This window comes from Sus scrofa, chromosome 15 (assembly GCF_054392235.1).
Source record: "Sus scrofa isolate SSC_HxYL_T2T_F1_AM1 chromosome 15, Sscrofa_HxYL_maternal_Yorkshire_Landrace_v2.0, whole genome shotgun sequence".
Taxonomy (NCBI): domain Eukaryota; kingdom Metazoa; phylum Chordata; class Mammalia; order Artiodactyla; family Suidae; genus Sus; species Sus scrofa.
This window is the reverse complement of record NC_139397.1, coordinates 98,628,651-98,644,094: the sequence shown is the minus strand read 5'-3', so window position 1 is coordinate 98,644,094 and position 15,444 is coordinate 98,628,651. Positions and strand designations below refer to the sequence as shown.

The window sequence follows — 15,444 nt, the reverse complement described above, 5'->3', positions numbered from 1 at the left end:
AGTGCTTGCGATGTATTGAATGCAGTAACATATAAAAGTAACTCAGTACATTTTGAGCTCTTATCTGGATTAAGTCACTTATGTAACTGCATTATTTAACACTTTTCAGATAAGCCTGGGCCACCTAGAGATCTGGAGGTCAGTGAAATTAGGAAAGATTCTTGTTACCTTACTTGGAAGGAACCACTGGATGATGGCGGTTCTGTTATTACAAATTATGTGGTTGAGAGGAGAGATGTTGCCAGTGCCCAGTGGTCACCTCTTTCAACTACATCGAAGAAAAAGAGTCACATGGCTAAACATCTTAATGAAGGCAGTCAGTATCTCTTCCGGGTAGCTGCTGAGAACCAGTACGGACGTGGTCCTTTTGTGGAAACACTTAAACCCATCAAGGCTGTGGATCCCCTACGTAAGTTGCTTTCTCTGAACACAAAAGTACAGTCTGACTGTCTTTGAAGATACTATTTATTCATCATAACTTCTTCTTCTGAAAAGATCCCCCAGGGCCACCCAAGAACCTACACCATGTAGATGTGGACAAGACTGAAGTCTCCCTTGTTTGGAATAAACCAGATCGTGATGGTGGCTCTCCAATCACTGGGTATTTGGTGGAATATAAAGAGGAGGGCACTGAAGACTGGATTAAGTTCAAGACTGTGACAGACTTAGAGTGTGTTGTTACTGGACTACAACAAGGAAAGACCTATAAATTCCGTGTAAAAGCTGAAAATATTGTGGGTCTTAGTCTTCCCGACACAACCATCCCAATAGAATGTCAAGAAAAACTAGGTAATTTGTTATTGGCATTGTTTTCTTTCTTTGTAAATTATTCATATTGTAAAAATCAAAATCTAATTTCCACATGTTTACTTTCCAGTGCCTCCATCAGTAGAGCTGGATGTGAAATTAATTGAGGGCCTTGTGGTAAAAGCTGGAACTGCAGTCAGATTCCCTGCCATTATAAGAGGTGTACCCTTTCCTACTGCAAAGTGGACAACTGATGGCAGTGAGATTAAAACAGATGAACGCTATACAGTGGAAACTGACAACTTCTCATCAGTACTTACCATTAAGAACTGCTTAAGGAAAGACACTGGGGAATATCAGATTACAGTTTCCAATGCAGCTGGCACCAAAACAGTAGCCGTACATCTTACTGTTCTTGATGTTCCTGGTCCACCAACAGGCCCTATTCATATCCTGGAAGTTACCCCTGAACATATGACTATCTCATGGCAGCCACCTAAGGATGATGGAGGAAGCCCCGTGATAAATTACATTGTCGAGAAAAAAGACACAAAGAAAGACACGTGGGGTGTTGTCTCTTCGGGAAGCAGTAAGACAAAGCTCAAAGTCCCACATCTGCAAAAGGGCTGTGAATATGTTTTCCGAGTGAAAGCAGAGAATAAGATTGGTGTAGGCCCTCCCCTTGACTCTGTACCTACTGTTGCTAAACATAAGTTTAGTCCTCCATCTCCTCCAGGTAAACCAGTGGTTACTGACATTACTGAAAATGCTGCAACAGTGTCTTGGACTCTGCCAAAATCTGATGGTGGCAGTCCAATAACTGGTTACTACGTGGAGCGTCGCGAAGTAACGGGCAAATGGGTAAGGGTCAACAAAACACCTATACCTGACCTGAAGTTTAGAGTGACTGGACTCTATGAGGGAAACACATATGAGTTTAGAGTTTTTGCTGAGAATCTTGCAGGACTAAGCAGTCCATCCCCAAGTTCTGATCCAATAAAAGCTTGCCGACCCATCAAACCACCTGGACCACCTATTAATCCTAAACTAAAAGATAAGACCAGAGAAACAGCTGACCTCGTGTGGACAAAGCCTCTCAGTGACGGTGGCAGCCCCATTCTCGGCTATGTAGTGGAATGTCAGAAAGCTGGGACAACACAGTGGAACAGGATTAATAAAGATGAACTCATTAGGCAATGTGCCTTTAGGGTACCTGGACTAATTGAAGGAAATGAGTACAGGTTCCGTATAAAGGCAGCTAATATTGTGGGAGAGGGCGAACCAAGAGAACTAGCAGAATCTGTGATTGCAAAGGACATCCTTCATCCTCCAGAAGTCGAACTTGATGTCACTTGTCGTGATGTTATTACTGTTCGAGTGGGCCAAACTATCCGAATACTTGCTCGGGTCAGAGGCAGGCCTGAACCAGACATAACTTGGTCCAAGGAAGGCAAAGTATTGGCCCGAGAAAAGCGGGTTGACATAATTCACGATCTACCTCGTGCTGAGCTACAAATTAAAGAAGCTGTTCGAGCTGATCATGGCAAGTACATCATCTCAGCTAAGAACAGCAGTGGACATGCCCAAGGTTCTGCTATTGTGAATGTCCTTGACAGGCCTGGGCCTTGTCAGAATTTGAAGGTTAGCAATGTAACCAAAGAGAACTGTACAGTTTCTTGGGAAAATCCACTCGATAATGGTGGCACAGAAATAACAAATTTCATAGTGGAATATCGCAAACCAAACCAGAAAGGCTGGTCAATTGTTGCTTCGGACGTCACTAAGCGACTAATCAAGGCTAACCTCCTAGCCAACAATGAATACTATTTCCGAGTTTGTGCAGAGAATAAAGTAGGTGTTGGGCCAACTATTGAAACAAAAACCCCAATTCTGGCTATTAACCCGATTGATAGACCAGGTGAGCCTGAAAACCTTCATATTGCAGATAAAGGAAAGACATTTGTTTATCTCAAGTGGAGGAGGCCCACTTATGACGGTGGTAGCCCAAATCTCTCATATCATGTTGAAAGGAGGCTGAAGGGCTCTGCTGACTGGGAAAGAGTGCATAAAGGAAGCATTAAAGAAACCCACTACATGGTTGACAAATGTGTTGAGAACCAGATTTATGAGTTCAGAGTGCAAACCAAGAACGAAGGTGGGGAAAGTGACTGGGTCAAGACAGAGGAAGTTGTTGTGAAGGAAGACTTACAGAAACCAGTACTTGATCTGAAATTAAGTGGTGTTCTAACTGTCAAAGCAGGAGACACCATTCGACTTGAGGCAGGTGTTAGAGGCAAACCATTCCCAGAAGTTTCATGGACTAAGGACAAAGATGCTACAGACTTTACAAGATCACCAAGGGCCAAGATTGAGACTGGTGCTGATTTCTCTAAATTTGCTCTTGCTAAGGCAAAACGAAGCGATGGTGGTAAATACGTGATTACAGCAACTAACACAGCTGGCAGTTTTGTGGCCTATGCCACTGTCAATGTTTTAGATAAGCCTGGTCCTGTAAGAAATCTGAAAATCGTTGATGTGTGTAGTGATAGGTGTACTCTTCACTGGGACCCACCAGAGGATGATGGCGGCTGTGAAATCCAAAATTACATCCTAGAAAAATGTGAGAGCAAGCGAATGGTTTGGTCTACTTTTTCTGCAACCGTCTTAACACCTGGTGCTACAGTAACACGTCTCATAGAAGGAAATGAATATATTTTTAGAGTCCGAGCAGAAAATAAAATAGGCACAGGGCCTCCAACAGAAAGTAAACCAGTCATTGCAAAAACCAAATATGATAGACCTGGTCGCCCTGATCCCCCAGAAGTCACTAAAGTAAGCAAAGAAGAGATGACTGTGGTTTGGACTCCACCTGAATATGATGGTGGAAAGTCCATCACAGGATACTATTTGGAGAAAAAGGAAAAACATTCAACACGATGGGTCCCTGTCAACAAGAGTGCGATCCCAGAGAGACGTTTGAAAGTACAGAATCTCCTCCCAGGACATGAGTATCAGTTCCGTGTCAAGGCAGAAAATGAAATTGGAATTGGAGAACCAAGCTTGCCGTCAAGACCAGTGGTGGCAAAAGACCCCATAGGTAAGATGTTCTTTTTCCGATATCATACCAGCTCATAATCTCAAACAGAGGTATCAACCAAATAAGTAATACCTTATTTTAGCCAATATATTATACATAGATCTTGTACCAGATCACCTAAAATGTACAAACAATGGTAGATTCTAATTTCTTGAGGGAAAAAAAAATGGAATATAATGAAAGACTATATAAAATTATATACTAAAGTATCATGAGTAGTAGGTAGTTAACCATGTGTGAATTTATTCTTATATAATCTACTTTCAGAACCACCTGGTCCACCTACCAATCTCAAAGTGGTTGATACAACCAAAAGTTCCATAACTCTTGGGTGGGGAAAACCAGTGTATGATGGTGGCGCACCGATAATTGGATATGTTGTGGAAATGAGACCGAAAAAACCAGATATGTCCCCTGATGAAGGCTGGAAAAGGTGCAATGCTGCAGCGCAACTCGTCCGCATGGAATTCACCGTGACCAGCTTAGATGAAAACCAGGAATATGAGTTCAGGGTTTGTGCCCAAAACCAAGTTGGCATCGGGCGCCCTGCAGAACTAAAGGATGCTATTAAACCTAAAGAAATCCTAGGTGAGGCCCTCTTTCATCCCATGATGCATTCATGCCTCTCTTGTCACATGACTTCCTCACATTCTCAGTCGTCTTATGGCTTTCATGTCATTTGCAGAACCTCCTGAGATCGACTTGGATGCCAGCATGAGAAAACTGGTCACAGTGAGGGCAGGATGCCCTATTCGACTCTTTGCCATAGTGAGAGGGCGACCAGCCCCTAAGGTCACTTGGCGAAAAGTGGGTATTGATAACGTCGTCAGAAGGGGACAAGTTGACCTGGTGGACACTATGGCCTTCCTCGTCATCCCCAACTCTACCCGTGACGACTCGGGAAAATATTCCTTGACGCTTGTGAACCCGGCAGGAGAAAAGGCTGTGTTTGTGAACGTCAGAGTATTAGGTAGGTTATTAACAAGCTTCTTCCTCCCCTTGAAAAATGCCTTAGTTAATACTGAGAAAACATATACATCTGACTTTGTGGTTCTTTAGATACTCCTGGACCTGTGTCTGACTTAAAAGTTTCGGATGTCACTAAAACATCGTGCCACATTTCCTGGGCCCCTCCTGAGAACGATGGTGGGAGCCAAGTGACACATTATATTGTGGAGAAACGTGAGGCCGATAGAAAGACATGGTCAACAGTCACTCCAGAAGTGAAGAAAACAAGCTTCCATGTCACCAATCTTGTCCCTGGGAACGAGTATTTCTTCAGAGTAACTGCTGTCAACGAGTATGGCCCCGGCGTCCCAGCAGACGTCCCCAAGCCAGTGCTCGCATCAGATCCTCTCAGTAAGTCACATCCATTCTTCCACCTTTCAACACCAGTCCCCGAATTCAGCAATGTCAAGATACAGAAACATTTTAATCCACTACTGCAAGGGGTTTTAATTTGCAGAAACCCAACAGTACAAATAAATAAATTTCAAACTCACTCCCTAAACACTTTTTTGATCTGCCTCACAGTATAGTTATTACTTCCAACCTACCAAACCATAGTTTCCACATACTTTGAAGCTAGTGGCATACCCAAACACTGATGTATATTTACAAAGGAGTTGGATTAGGTTACCTGGACAGTTTTTTCTTAATCACGTTTTTCTTCTAGGTGAGCCGGATCCCCCAAGGAAACTAGAAGTTACCGAAATGACAAAGAACAGTGCCACATTAGCCTGGTTACCTCCCCTGCGTGATGGAGGCGCTAAAATTGATGGCTACATCATTAGTTACAGAGAAGAAGAACAGCCTGCAGATCGCTGGACAGAATACTCGGTGGTGAAAGACCTCAGCCTGGTTGTCACTGGCCTCAAGGAAGGAAAGAAGTACAAATTTAGAGTGGCGGCCAGAAATGCTGTTGGAGTCAGTTTACCAAGAGAAGCTGAAGGAGTGTACGAAGCCAAAGAACAGCTGTGTGAGTACTGACGAGTTACATTTATCATGTTATAAAAGTTTATGACAATTTTCTCTTGATATGTAGACATTTCTCGCTGAAGAATCTAGTTCCAGAAATAATTGCAATATAGTAGACAACAGAGGTTTTGAAACATTTGGGCCTACAACACTTCATAAATACACTTTAAACCTTGATATGGTACACACATTCATATATGTAACAAGTTTCTTGAAGCAACACCTATCTTTATTATGTATACTGGATTCTGATATTTTCAATCTGTATCTATCTCAATCTTCAAAAAAAAGTACTAGCAGTAATGTAAACAATTTGAACCCACTAAGAGCTGACAGTATACAATTTGAAAGAACACTAGTAGAGTTTCCCACCGGAGGAAATTGAGCCTGCCCACAAAATTGATGTTTTTCCATTTTACTTTTAGTGCCACCCAAGATCCTTATGCCAGAGCAAATTACTATTAAAGCTGGGAAGAAACTCCGAATTGAAGCCCATGTCTATGGAAAGCCTAATCCAATATGTAAATGGAAAAAAGGAGAAGATGAAGTTGTTACATCCAGCCACCTGGCGGTGCATAAAGGAGACAATTCTTCAGTCTTGATCATAAAGGATGTTACCAGGAAAGATAGCGGTTACTACAGCCTCACTGCAGAGAACAGTTCTGGGACAGATACTCAGAAAATCAAAGTTACCGTCATGGGTAAGTTAAGCATTAGACACATGGCCATCTAAATATGAAGACCATAATTTTTTTTTTCCCGTCACATCCCTCTTCTTATATATATATTAAATATTTTTTTTTTTCCTCTTGGTTCACACAGATGCTCCTGGGCCCCCTCAGCCTCCGTTTGACATTTCTGACATAGACGCCGACGCTTGCTCCCTGTCATGGCACATCCCCCTGGAGGATGGAGGCAGTAACATCACCAATTACATAGTGGAGAAGTGTGACGTCAGCAGAGGTGACTGGGTGACAGCGTTAGCTTCAGTGACAAAAACTTCCTGCAGGATTGGAAAACTGATCCCAGGCCAAGAGTATATCTTCCGAGTCCGTGCTGAGAATCGATTTGGCATTTCGGAGCCTCTCACCTCTCCAAAGATGCTGGCTAAGTTCCCATTTGGTATGTTTCTTCCAGGAAAGAGAGAAAAAGAAAAAGAAAAAGTAGTCTTTTCTTTTTCATCTCTTACTTAGGCTAGAAACTGACATTTCCCTCATCTTCATCTCCAGATGTTCCCAGTGCACCAAAGAATGCCCGGGTCACTAAAGTCAACAAAGACTGCATATTTGTGGCATGGGACAGACCAGACAGTGATGGAGGGAGCCCTATTACCGGTTACTTGATTGAACGCAAAGAAAGAAACAGTCTGCTGTGGGTGAAAGCCAATGATGCTCCTGTTCGGTCAACTGAATATCCCTGTGCTGGCCTTGTAGAAGGCCTTGAGTATTCATTCAGAATCTATGCCCTAAATAAAGCTGGATCCAGTCCACCCAGCAAACCAACTGAATATGTAACTGCAAGAATGCCAGTTGGTAAGTAATTTTTTTTTTTTAAGTAGTATGAGGACATATTTAAATCTCGGAGTCTCTGAAAGTCCCTATTTCCATCCAGGAATATATTCTGGGTGACACTGTGACATGCAGAAGATCAACATTTCTAAAGCTGTTAAGATAAATGCTGAGAATCTCTCTCTTGCTTGTAGATCCTCCTGGAAAGCCTGAAGTTATTGATGTTTCCAAGAGTACCGTATCCCTCATCTGGGCTCGTCCAAAGCATGACGGAGGCAGCAAAATTATTGGCTATTTCGTAGAAGCTTGCAAACTTCCTGGTGATAAGTGGGTGCGGTGCAACACTTCACCTCACCAGATTCCCCTGGAAGAGTACACAGTCACTGGCTTAGAAGAGAATGCTCAGTATCAATTCAGAGCAATTGCCAAGACTGCAGTCAATATCAGCCAGCCTTCTGAACCTTCTGATCCAGTGACCATCGCTGCAGAAAGTGGTAAGATTCTGTTGAACATTATAGGCAAAAGTGGAGAGCTCGCATAATATATATTTCTCCCAATAAAAAAAACTAAATCTACATCTATGAAATAAGGACAAGTCAAGTGATAGGTACTTTACAGACAGATACTAAAAATTATGATTATGGAGAATCTTAAGAACATGTTAACTAAAAAGCAGGACACAAAACTCTGAGGGCTGTATAATTTTAACCATACACATGCACAGAAGGATGACGCAGAAATGTACCAAAATGAGTGAAGCTTTAAGGATGTCAGAATCATAGGCGACCTTTACTTTTTTCTTGATGGCATTGTCAAATTTCAGCATTAAACTTGCATTTCTTTTACCATGAATTTGGGTACTTAAAAAAATAATCCCATCTCAAGATCATGTGCATTTCCCACTTTCATCAGTAAGAATTATATAATATAGCTTTGCATATATTAAATCCTTTCATCTCTTTCCAGTTCCTCCCAGGATAGACCTGAGTGTGGCTATGAAATCTTTGCTTACTGTGAAAGCTGGGACTAACGTTTGCCTGGATGCTACTGTTTTTGGTAAACCAATGCCCACCGTCTCTTGGAAGAAGGACGGCACGCCACTCAAACCATCAGAAGGCATCAAGATGGCCATGAAGCGGAACCTATGCACCCTGGAGCTGTTCAGCGTGAACCGAAAAGACTCAGGGGACTACACCATCACTGCCGAGAACGCAAGTGGCTCCAAGTCAGCCACCATCAAGCTGAAAGTGTTAGGTAACTACAGCACTTAACTAACATCTCACCTTTCACTTTGGTTCATGTGATGTAATAGAATTTACAAAATAATATGTGAGAAAATATACCTATCTTGATGTATCTTTTGTAATCACAGAATTATTCTCATCACAGGAAAATAGAGTTTTTCAGCCGAAAAGCCCATTAGAGACCACATATTCCAGTTACATAATTTTAGATAAGAGGCAATTAAATAACTTCCAAGGTCATAGAGGAAGTTAATGACAATGTAAAGACTTCAGCCCAGGTCTCCAGACCTCCACTCTACTCACTCCCCATTTCACACTTTGTATTAGTGAAAGACTTCACTTTTCTCTCTTATCCTTTCAGATAAGCCAGGTCCTCCAGCATCCGTTAAAATCAACAAAATGTATTCAGATCGTGCAATGCTTTCTTGGGAACCTCCTCTTGAAGATGGAGGCTCAGAAATCACCAACTATATTGTTGACAAGCGTGAAACAAGCAGACCCAACTGGGCACAAGTCTCTGCCACTGTGCCCATCACCAGCTGCAGCGTGGAGAAACTGATCGAGGGCCATGAGTATCAGTTCCGGATCTGTGCTGAAAATAAATATGGAGTGGGTGATCCAATCTTTACTGAACCAGCAGTGGCTAAAAACCCATACGGTAGGGACATTCTCCTGTGGTTTTGCATTTTACTTTTTAAATGCTACCTTTTAGACTGTGATATTAACTTGTCAGTCATCCTCTGCAGACCCACCGGGACGCTGTGATCCTCCTGTTATTAGCAACGTAACCAAAGATCACATGACAGTAAGCTGGAAACCACCAGCAGATGACGGCGGCTCACCCATCACTGGCTACTTGGTCGAAAAGCGGGAAACCCAGGCACTTAACTGGACTAAGGTCAACAGAAAACCCGTTATAGAAAGAACGATAAAAGCAACAGGTCTCCAAGAAGGCACGGAGTACGAATTCCGAGTTACAGCTATAAATAAGGCTGGGCCAGGCAAACCTAGCGATGCATCCAAAGCTGTCTATGCCCAAGACCCTCTGTGTAAGTTTTCAAGAAGAGTCTCATATCTTGTGTTATAATCAGCACAGAACAACCAGGAATGAGGTTTTAATGAAAATGTTCTATTATTATTTATCCTCAGATCCTCCTGGCCCACCAGCTTTCCCCAAGGTATATGATACAACCCGTAGCTCGGTGAGTCTATCTTGGGGCAAGCCAGCCTACGATGGTGGTAGCCCCATCATTGGTTACCTTGTTGAAGTAAAACGGGCTGATTCTGATAACTGGGTGAGGTGCAACTTGCCCCAGAAGCTACAGAAAACCCGCTTTGAAGTTACCGGCCTAATGGAAAACACAGAATATCAGTTCCGTGTATATGCCGTTAATAAGATCGGATACAGTGACCCCAGTGATGTGCCAGATAAACATTGTCCCAAGGACATTTTAAGTAAGTATTAACAGGAGAAATACACAGCTTTTCCCATCAGTTATATTGTAAGGAGGAGTATAGAACTGCCTTATGCAGATTTATTTACAAGTTTTGGGGTTGGTAATTCTACAAGCACATTTTAGGAGAGGTGGGTTGGTACTTTATGGTATCGCATACCAAGCCAGATGGAATACAAGGTGATTGGAGTTTCTGAAATGCCCTTCATACTTACATGAGGATTTCACATCTTCAGAAGAATATGAAATACATGAATTTTATCCTGAGAACAAAAAGATTTTTTTAACTAAGTATTTAATTTATATTTATCATTCTTTGGTTTTTATTTTCTCTTCTTATTCATCCTTCCCATAGTATGTACTTGGTAGGCTCTCCATCTTAATTTCCCTTCTTACCATTTTTTCTATTCACTTATTCTCCCTAACCAGTGCCCCTTTTACTTTGAATTACTTGGTATTATACTCCACCCCCACCCCCACCCGTGCACTTTTCTTCCTACCATGAAATAAAGAAAGCAAGCCAGAGTACATAGCAGAGTGCCTTCACTGGAAGAAAGCCAAGAACCAACCTTCTACTTTTAATATACAGCAAGTTTAAGGGTTGGTGAGAAAAGGAGATGAAGATCCTCCAGGGAAAACTTGGTTCGGCCTATGGGATATTGGAAAATAGGAAGCTAATGAATATTAAAATAGCTGGCAAAAGTCTTGAGAATTATATTAAGGGTTTTTTTTAAAGAATCAGAAATCAGGTATAGAAAAGAAATATATTTTAAGAGTGATCAGGCCAGTCCTTGGAAATACATTTGACCATTAAGTTATTATTTAAACTTTCTTCACTCTAATATTAAAACAGTTCCGCCAGAGGGAGAACTTGACGCTGATTTGAGGAAAACACTCATATTACGTGCTGGAGTTACCATGAGACTGTATGTACCAGTGAAAGGACGCCCACCTCCCAAGATAACTTGGTCTAAACCAAATGTCAATCTAAGAGAAAGGATTGGCCTGGACATAAAGTCAACTGACTTTGATACTTTCTTGCGCTGTGAAAACGTGAATAAATATGATGCTGGGAAATACATCCTGACTCTGGAGAACAGCTGTGGTAAAAAGGAATATACCATTGTAGTGAAAGTACTTGGTAAGTCTACTTGGAAAAACACTCACATATATGTCAAAATGTAGTCCAGGCATTTTTGTGTATTCATTTCTTCTTATTTACCCACTACTTGTCTAGACACTCCTGGGCCACCCATCAATGTGACTGTCAAGGAAATATCCAAAAATTCTGCTTATGTTACCTGGGATCCTCCCATTATCGATGGTGGAAGCCCCATCATAAACTATGTGGTAGAAAAACGTGATGCAGAGAGGAAGTCCTGGTCTACTGTGACGACTGAGTGTTCCAAAACAAGTTTCAGAATTTCTAACTTGGAGGAGGGAAAATCCTACTTCTTCAGGGTGTTTGCTGAAAACGAATATGGCATTGGTGATCCCGGTGAGACCCGAGATGCTGTCAAGGCTTCCGGTGAGCAAATGAGCTACTGTGCCATCACTGTGAGTGACATCTTATCTTGGAAACCTGGGGATTAGACTTATCATTTCTCCTTTGCTTTAGAAACCCCGGGACCAGTTGTGGACCTGAAAGTGATGTCTGTCAACAAGTCATCTTGTAAAATAGGCTGGAAGAAGCCTCACAGCGATGGTGGAAGTCGAATTATCGGATATGTAGTTGATTTCCTGACTGAAGAAAATAAGTGGCAAAGAGTTATGAAATCATTAAGCTTACAGTACACAGCAAAAGATCTGACTGAAGGGAAGGAATATACCTTCAGAGTGTGTGCTGAGAATGAAAATGGAGAAGGGACCCCAAGTGAAATCACTGCTGTGGCAAAGGATGATGTTGGTAAGCCTTTGGCTATCATCTCCATTTTTCCCTTTGTCAAAAAAAGTGCACTCTTGGACCCTACTCACTGTCTTATGTAAAAATCCTTTAAAACTATAATGATCTGAAATAACTGACTGCCTGGCATTAAAAATAACAACAATTCATCTCTGCCGTTTCACAGTGGCTCCTGACCTTGACTTAAAGGATATACCTGATTTGTGCTACTTGGCTAAAGAAAACAGCAACTTCCGCCTGAAGATCCCCATCAAAGGCAAGCCAGCTCCATCAGTGACCTGGAAGAAAGGGGAAGACCCTCTAGCAACAGACACAAGAGTCAGTGTTGAGTCATCTGCAGTTCACACAACTCTTGTAGTATATGACTGCCAAAAATCAGATGCTGGAAAGTACACGATCACACTGAAGAATGTCGCTGGCACCAAGGAAGGAACTCTCTCCATTAAAGTTGTTGGCAAGCCTGGCATCCCCACTGGACCAATCAAATTTGAGGAAGTCACAGCAGAAGCCATAACCTTAAAGTGGGGTCCTCCAAAGGACGACGGAGGTTCTGAAATCACCAACTATATCCTAGAGAAGAGAGACTCTGTAAACAACAAGTGGGTGACGTGTGCCTCAGCTGTCCAGAAAACCACCTTTAGAGTGATGCGGCTTCACGAGGGTACAGAATACACCTTCAGGGTCAGCGCTGAAAATAAATATGGTGTAGGAGAGGGCCTGAAATCAGAGCCAATTGTTGCTAAACATCCATTTGGTAAGTGTCTTGAGGTGGGAACACAAAGTAAGTCATGGTTTGGGCTTATATATCATATGTTCCTTATCCTAAATCTTGCATTATCTACTTTTCCCTAGATGTGCCTGATGCTCCCCCACCTCCCAATATTGTGGATGTCAGACATGATTCTGTATCTCTAACTTGGACCGACCCCAGGAAAACAGGCGGCTCTCCAATTACAGGTATTTAGTTTGCTCTTATCCCGCAGCAATGACATTAACACTTCTTCCAAATGTTCCTCCCTGAAAGCAAGCTGAATGTGTGATATTTATGCATACCACTGTCTGCACATACAAAAATGTATTTGCCTTTCGGTATATTATGCTTTCAGTACATTAAGCATTAATTAAGCTAATTAATTAAACAAATGCTTAATTTCAATGAAAACCTAATATAATAATTAACAAAGCCTTTCTTAATGATTATAGCTATTTTTGTAAGTTAAAATTTTTTAACAGAAGTTGCAATAAATATGTATAGTCCAAGAGGGGAAAAAAAAAAGGCCCTATGCCTCGGTAATAAAAGCATAGATACTAACAAGAATGATTATTTGTTCCATATGTCCATATATAAATTATCTGGGCAAAAATTAGCAAGAATGATTATTTGTTCCATATATCCATATATAAGTTATTGGGTAATTATTTCTGTGTGTGTGTGTGTTTAAAAAATCAGGCTATAGGAGTTCCCGTCGTGACGCAGTGGTTATCGAATCCGACTAGGAACCTTGAGGTTTCAGGTTCGAGCCCTGGCCTTTCTCAATGGGTTAAGGATCCAGCATTGCCGTGAGCTGTGGTGTAAGTCGCAGATGCGGCTCAGATCCTGCGTTGCTGTGGCCCTGGTATAGGCCGGCGGCTACAGCTCCAATTTGACCCCTAGCCTGGGAACCTCCATATGCCACGGGAGCGGCCCCAGAGAAAGAAAAAAAAAAGGCAAAAAGACCAAAAAAAAAAAAAAATCAGGCTATATTTTTACTTTCTGTTTGAACTGATACATCACCGGGTCTTTTGTAGGGTATCATATCGAGTTCAAGGAAAGAAACAGCCTCTTGTGGAAGAGAGCTAACAAGACTCCTATTAGGATGAAAGACTTCAAAGTGACAGGACTAACTGAAGGCCTGGAATATGAATTCCGAGTTATGGCAATCAATTTAGCAGGAGTAGGCAAGCCAAGCCTGCCATCAGAGCCAGTTGTAGCACTTGATCCAATTGGTAAGTCAAAATTCTACAAACCAAAACCTAGGTGTATTTTCTTCATGAAGAAAACACTGGTGTGTGTTTAACTGGGTTTTCTGTTTGTTTGTTGCTTTATTTAGATCCTCCTGGCAAACCTGAGGTTATTAACGTAACAAGGAATTCAGTGACTCTCATTTGGACTGAACCCAAATATGACGGCGGTCATAAGTTGACTGGATACATAGTGGAGAAGAGAGATCTTCCCTCTAAATCTTGGACGAAAGCCAACCATGTTAATGTCCCAGATTGTGCCTTTACTGTAACTGATCTTGTTGAGGGTGGAAAATATGAATTCAGAATTAGAGCAAAGAATACAGCAGGTGCTATCAGTGCTCCATCAGAAAGTACAGAAACCATTATTTGCAAGGATGAATACGGTAGGTCTATTTTACTTTTTTATGCACATTAAAAAAATAACAAATTAAGCCTTCTTCCTTTTCTGATGAAATTTTTTCTTCCCTTTGCAGAGGCACCAACCATTGTTCTAGATCCCACAATCAAAGATGGACTAACAGTCAAAGCAGGAGACACCTTTGTTTTAAGTGCCATTAGCATTCTTGGCAAGCCCCTTCCAAAGTCAAGTTGGTCGAGGGCAGGGAAAGACATAAGACCATCAGATATCGTTCAGATATCTTCCACCCCAACATCTTCCATGCTTACTGTCAAGTATGCCACTAGAAAAGATGCTGGTGAATACACCATCACTGCTACCAATCCTTTTGGCACAAAGGAGGAACATGTGAAGGTGACAGTCCTCGATGTACCTGGTCCCCCGGGTCCCATAGAGATCAGTAATGTTTCTGCCGAAAAAGCAACACTTACATGGACACCTCCCTTGGAAGATGGTGGCTCACCAATTAAGTCCTATGTTCTTGAAAAGAGAGAAACCAGCCGACTTTTGTGGACAGTGGTTGCCGAAGACATTCAGTCTTGCAGGCATGTTGCAACCAAACTTATCCAAGGAAATGAATACCTCTTCCGGGTCTCAGCTGTAAACCAATATGGCAAAGGAGAATCTGTAGAGTCTGAACCTGTCAAAATGGTAGACAGATTTGGTACGTAGAGCATGTAGGGGAACTGATAAGTAAACATTTGCAGCAGAGCTTAGAAAATCACAGATTTCTCATCAATTTCCTTCCTTTTCAGGTCCGCCTGGCCCCCCTGGAAAACCAGAAGTGTCAAATGTCACTAAAAATACTGCCACTATCAGTTGGAAAAGACCAGTTGATGATGGTGGCAGTGAGATCACAGGATATCACGTAGAAAGGAGAGAGAAGAAAGGCTTGCGCTGGGTGAGAGCAACAAAGACTCCAGTTTCTGATCTCAGATGCAAAATAACAGGACTGCAAGAAGGAAACACCTACGAATTCCGTGTCAGTGCAGAGAACAAAGCAGGAATTGGTCCACCAAGTGACGCTTCCAATCCTGTCCTAATGAAAGATGTGGCATGTTAGTATTTATCTTTTTCAATATAGCTCATTTGGGGGTGCCAATATTTTATGTA

The 15,444-nt window shown here is 41.9% G+C and overlaps 1 protein-coding gene and 1 long non-coding RNA gene across 2 annotated transcripts in view; one reads left to right on the top strand and one right to left on the bottom strand.

Annotated features, from left to right (window-relative positions):
• LOC146396015 (uncharacterized) overlaps positions 1–10,676 on the bottom strand; it is a 32,659-nt gene extending 21,983 nt beyond the window's left edge. The window contains exons 1-2 of the long non-coding RNA XR_014829838.1: positions 10,597–10,676; positions 10,243–10,290 (exon numbers count right to left, since the gene is read on the bottom strand). This is a non-coding gene — a long non-coding RNA (uncharacterized LOC146396015). The remainder of the gene's footprint in view (positions 1–10,242; positions 10,291–10,596) is intronic.
• The window catches only part of TTN (titin), a 274,604-nt gene that overhangs the window by 209,105 nt on the left and 50,055 nt on the right, over positions 1–15,444 (top strand). Inside the window, exons 286-309 of the mRNA XM_084999975.1 lie at positions 110–409; positions 496–789; positions 878–3,844; positions 4,112–4,432; positions 4,530–4,814; positions 4,904–5,203; positions 5,520–5,822; positions 6,247–6,522; positions 6,644–6,943; positions 7,051–7,353; positions 7,524–7,823; positions 8,296–8,583; positions 8,935–9,231; positions 9,320–9,622; positions 9,723–10,028; positions 10,881–11,168; positions 11,265–11,555; positions 11,646–11,933; positions 12,097–12,684; positions 12,783–12,887; positions 13,719–13,916; positions 14,021–14,317; positions 14,408–14,995; positions 15,087–15,389. Coding sequence (XP_084856101.1) covers positions 110–409; positions 496–789; positions 878–3,844; positions 4,112–4,432; positions 4,530–4,814; positions 4,904–5,203; positions 5,520–5,822; positions 6,247–6,522; positions 6,644–6,943; positions 7,051–7,353; positions 7,524–7,823; positions 8,296–8,583; positions 8,935–9,231; positions 9,320–9,622; positions 9,723–10,028; positions 10,881–11,168; positions 11,265–11,555; positions 11,646–11,933; positions 12,097–12,684; positions 12,783–12,887; positions 13,719–13,916; positions 14,021–14,317; positions 14,408–14,995; positions 15,087–15,389 — 10,089 coding nt within the window. The remainder of the gene's footprint in view (positions 1–109; positions 410–495; positions 790–877; positions 3,845–4,111; positions 4,433–4,529; positions 4,815–4,903; positions 5,204–5,519; positions 5,823–6,246; positions 6,523–6,643; positions 6,944–7,050; positions 7,354–7,523; positions 7,824–8,295; positions 8,584–8,934; positions 9,232–9,319; positions 9,623–9,722; positions 10,029–10,880; positions 11,169–11,264; positions 11,556–11,645; positions 11,934–12,096; positions 12,685–12,782; positions 12,888–13,718; positions 13,917–14,020; positions 14,318–14,407; positions 14,996–15,086; positions 15,390–15,444) is intronic.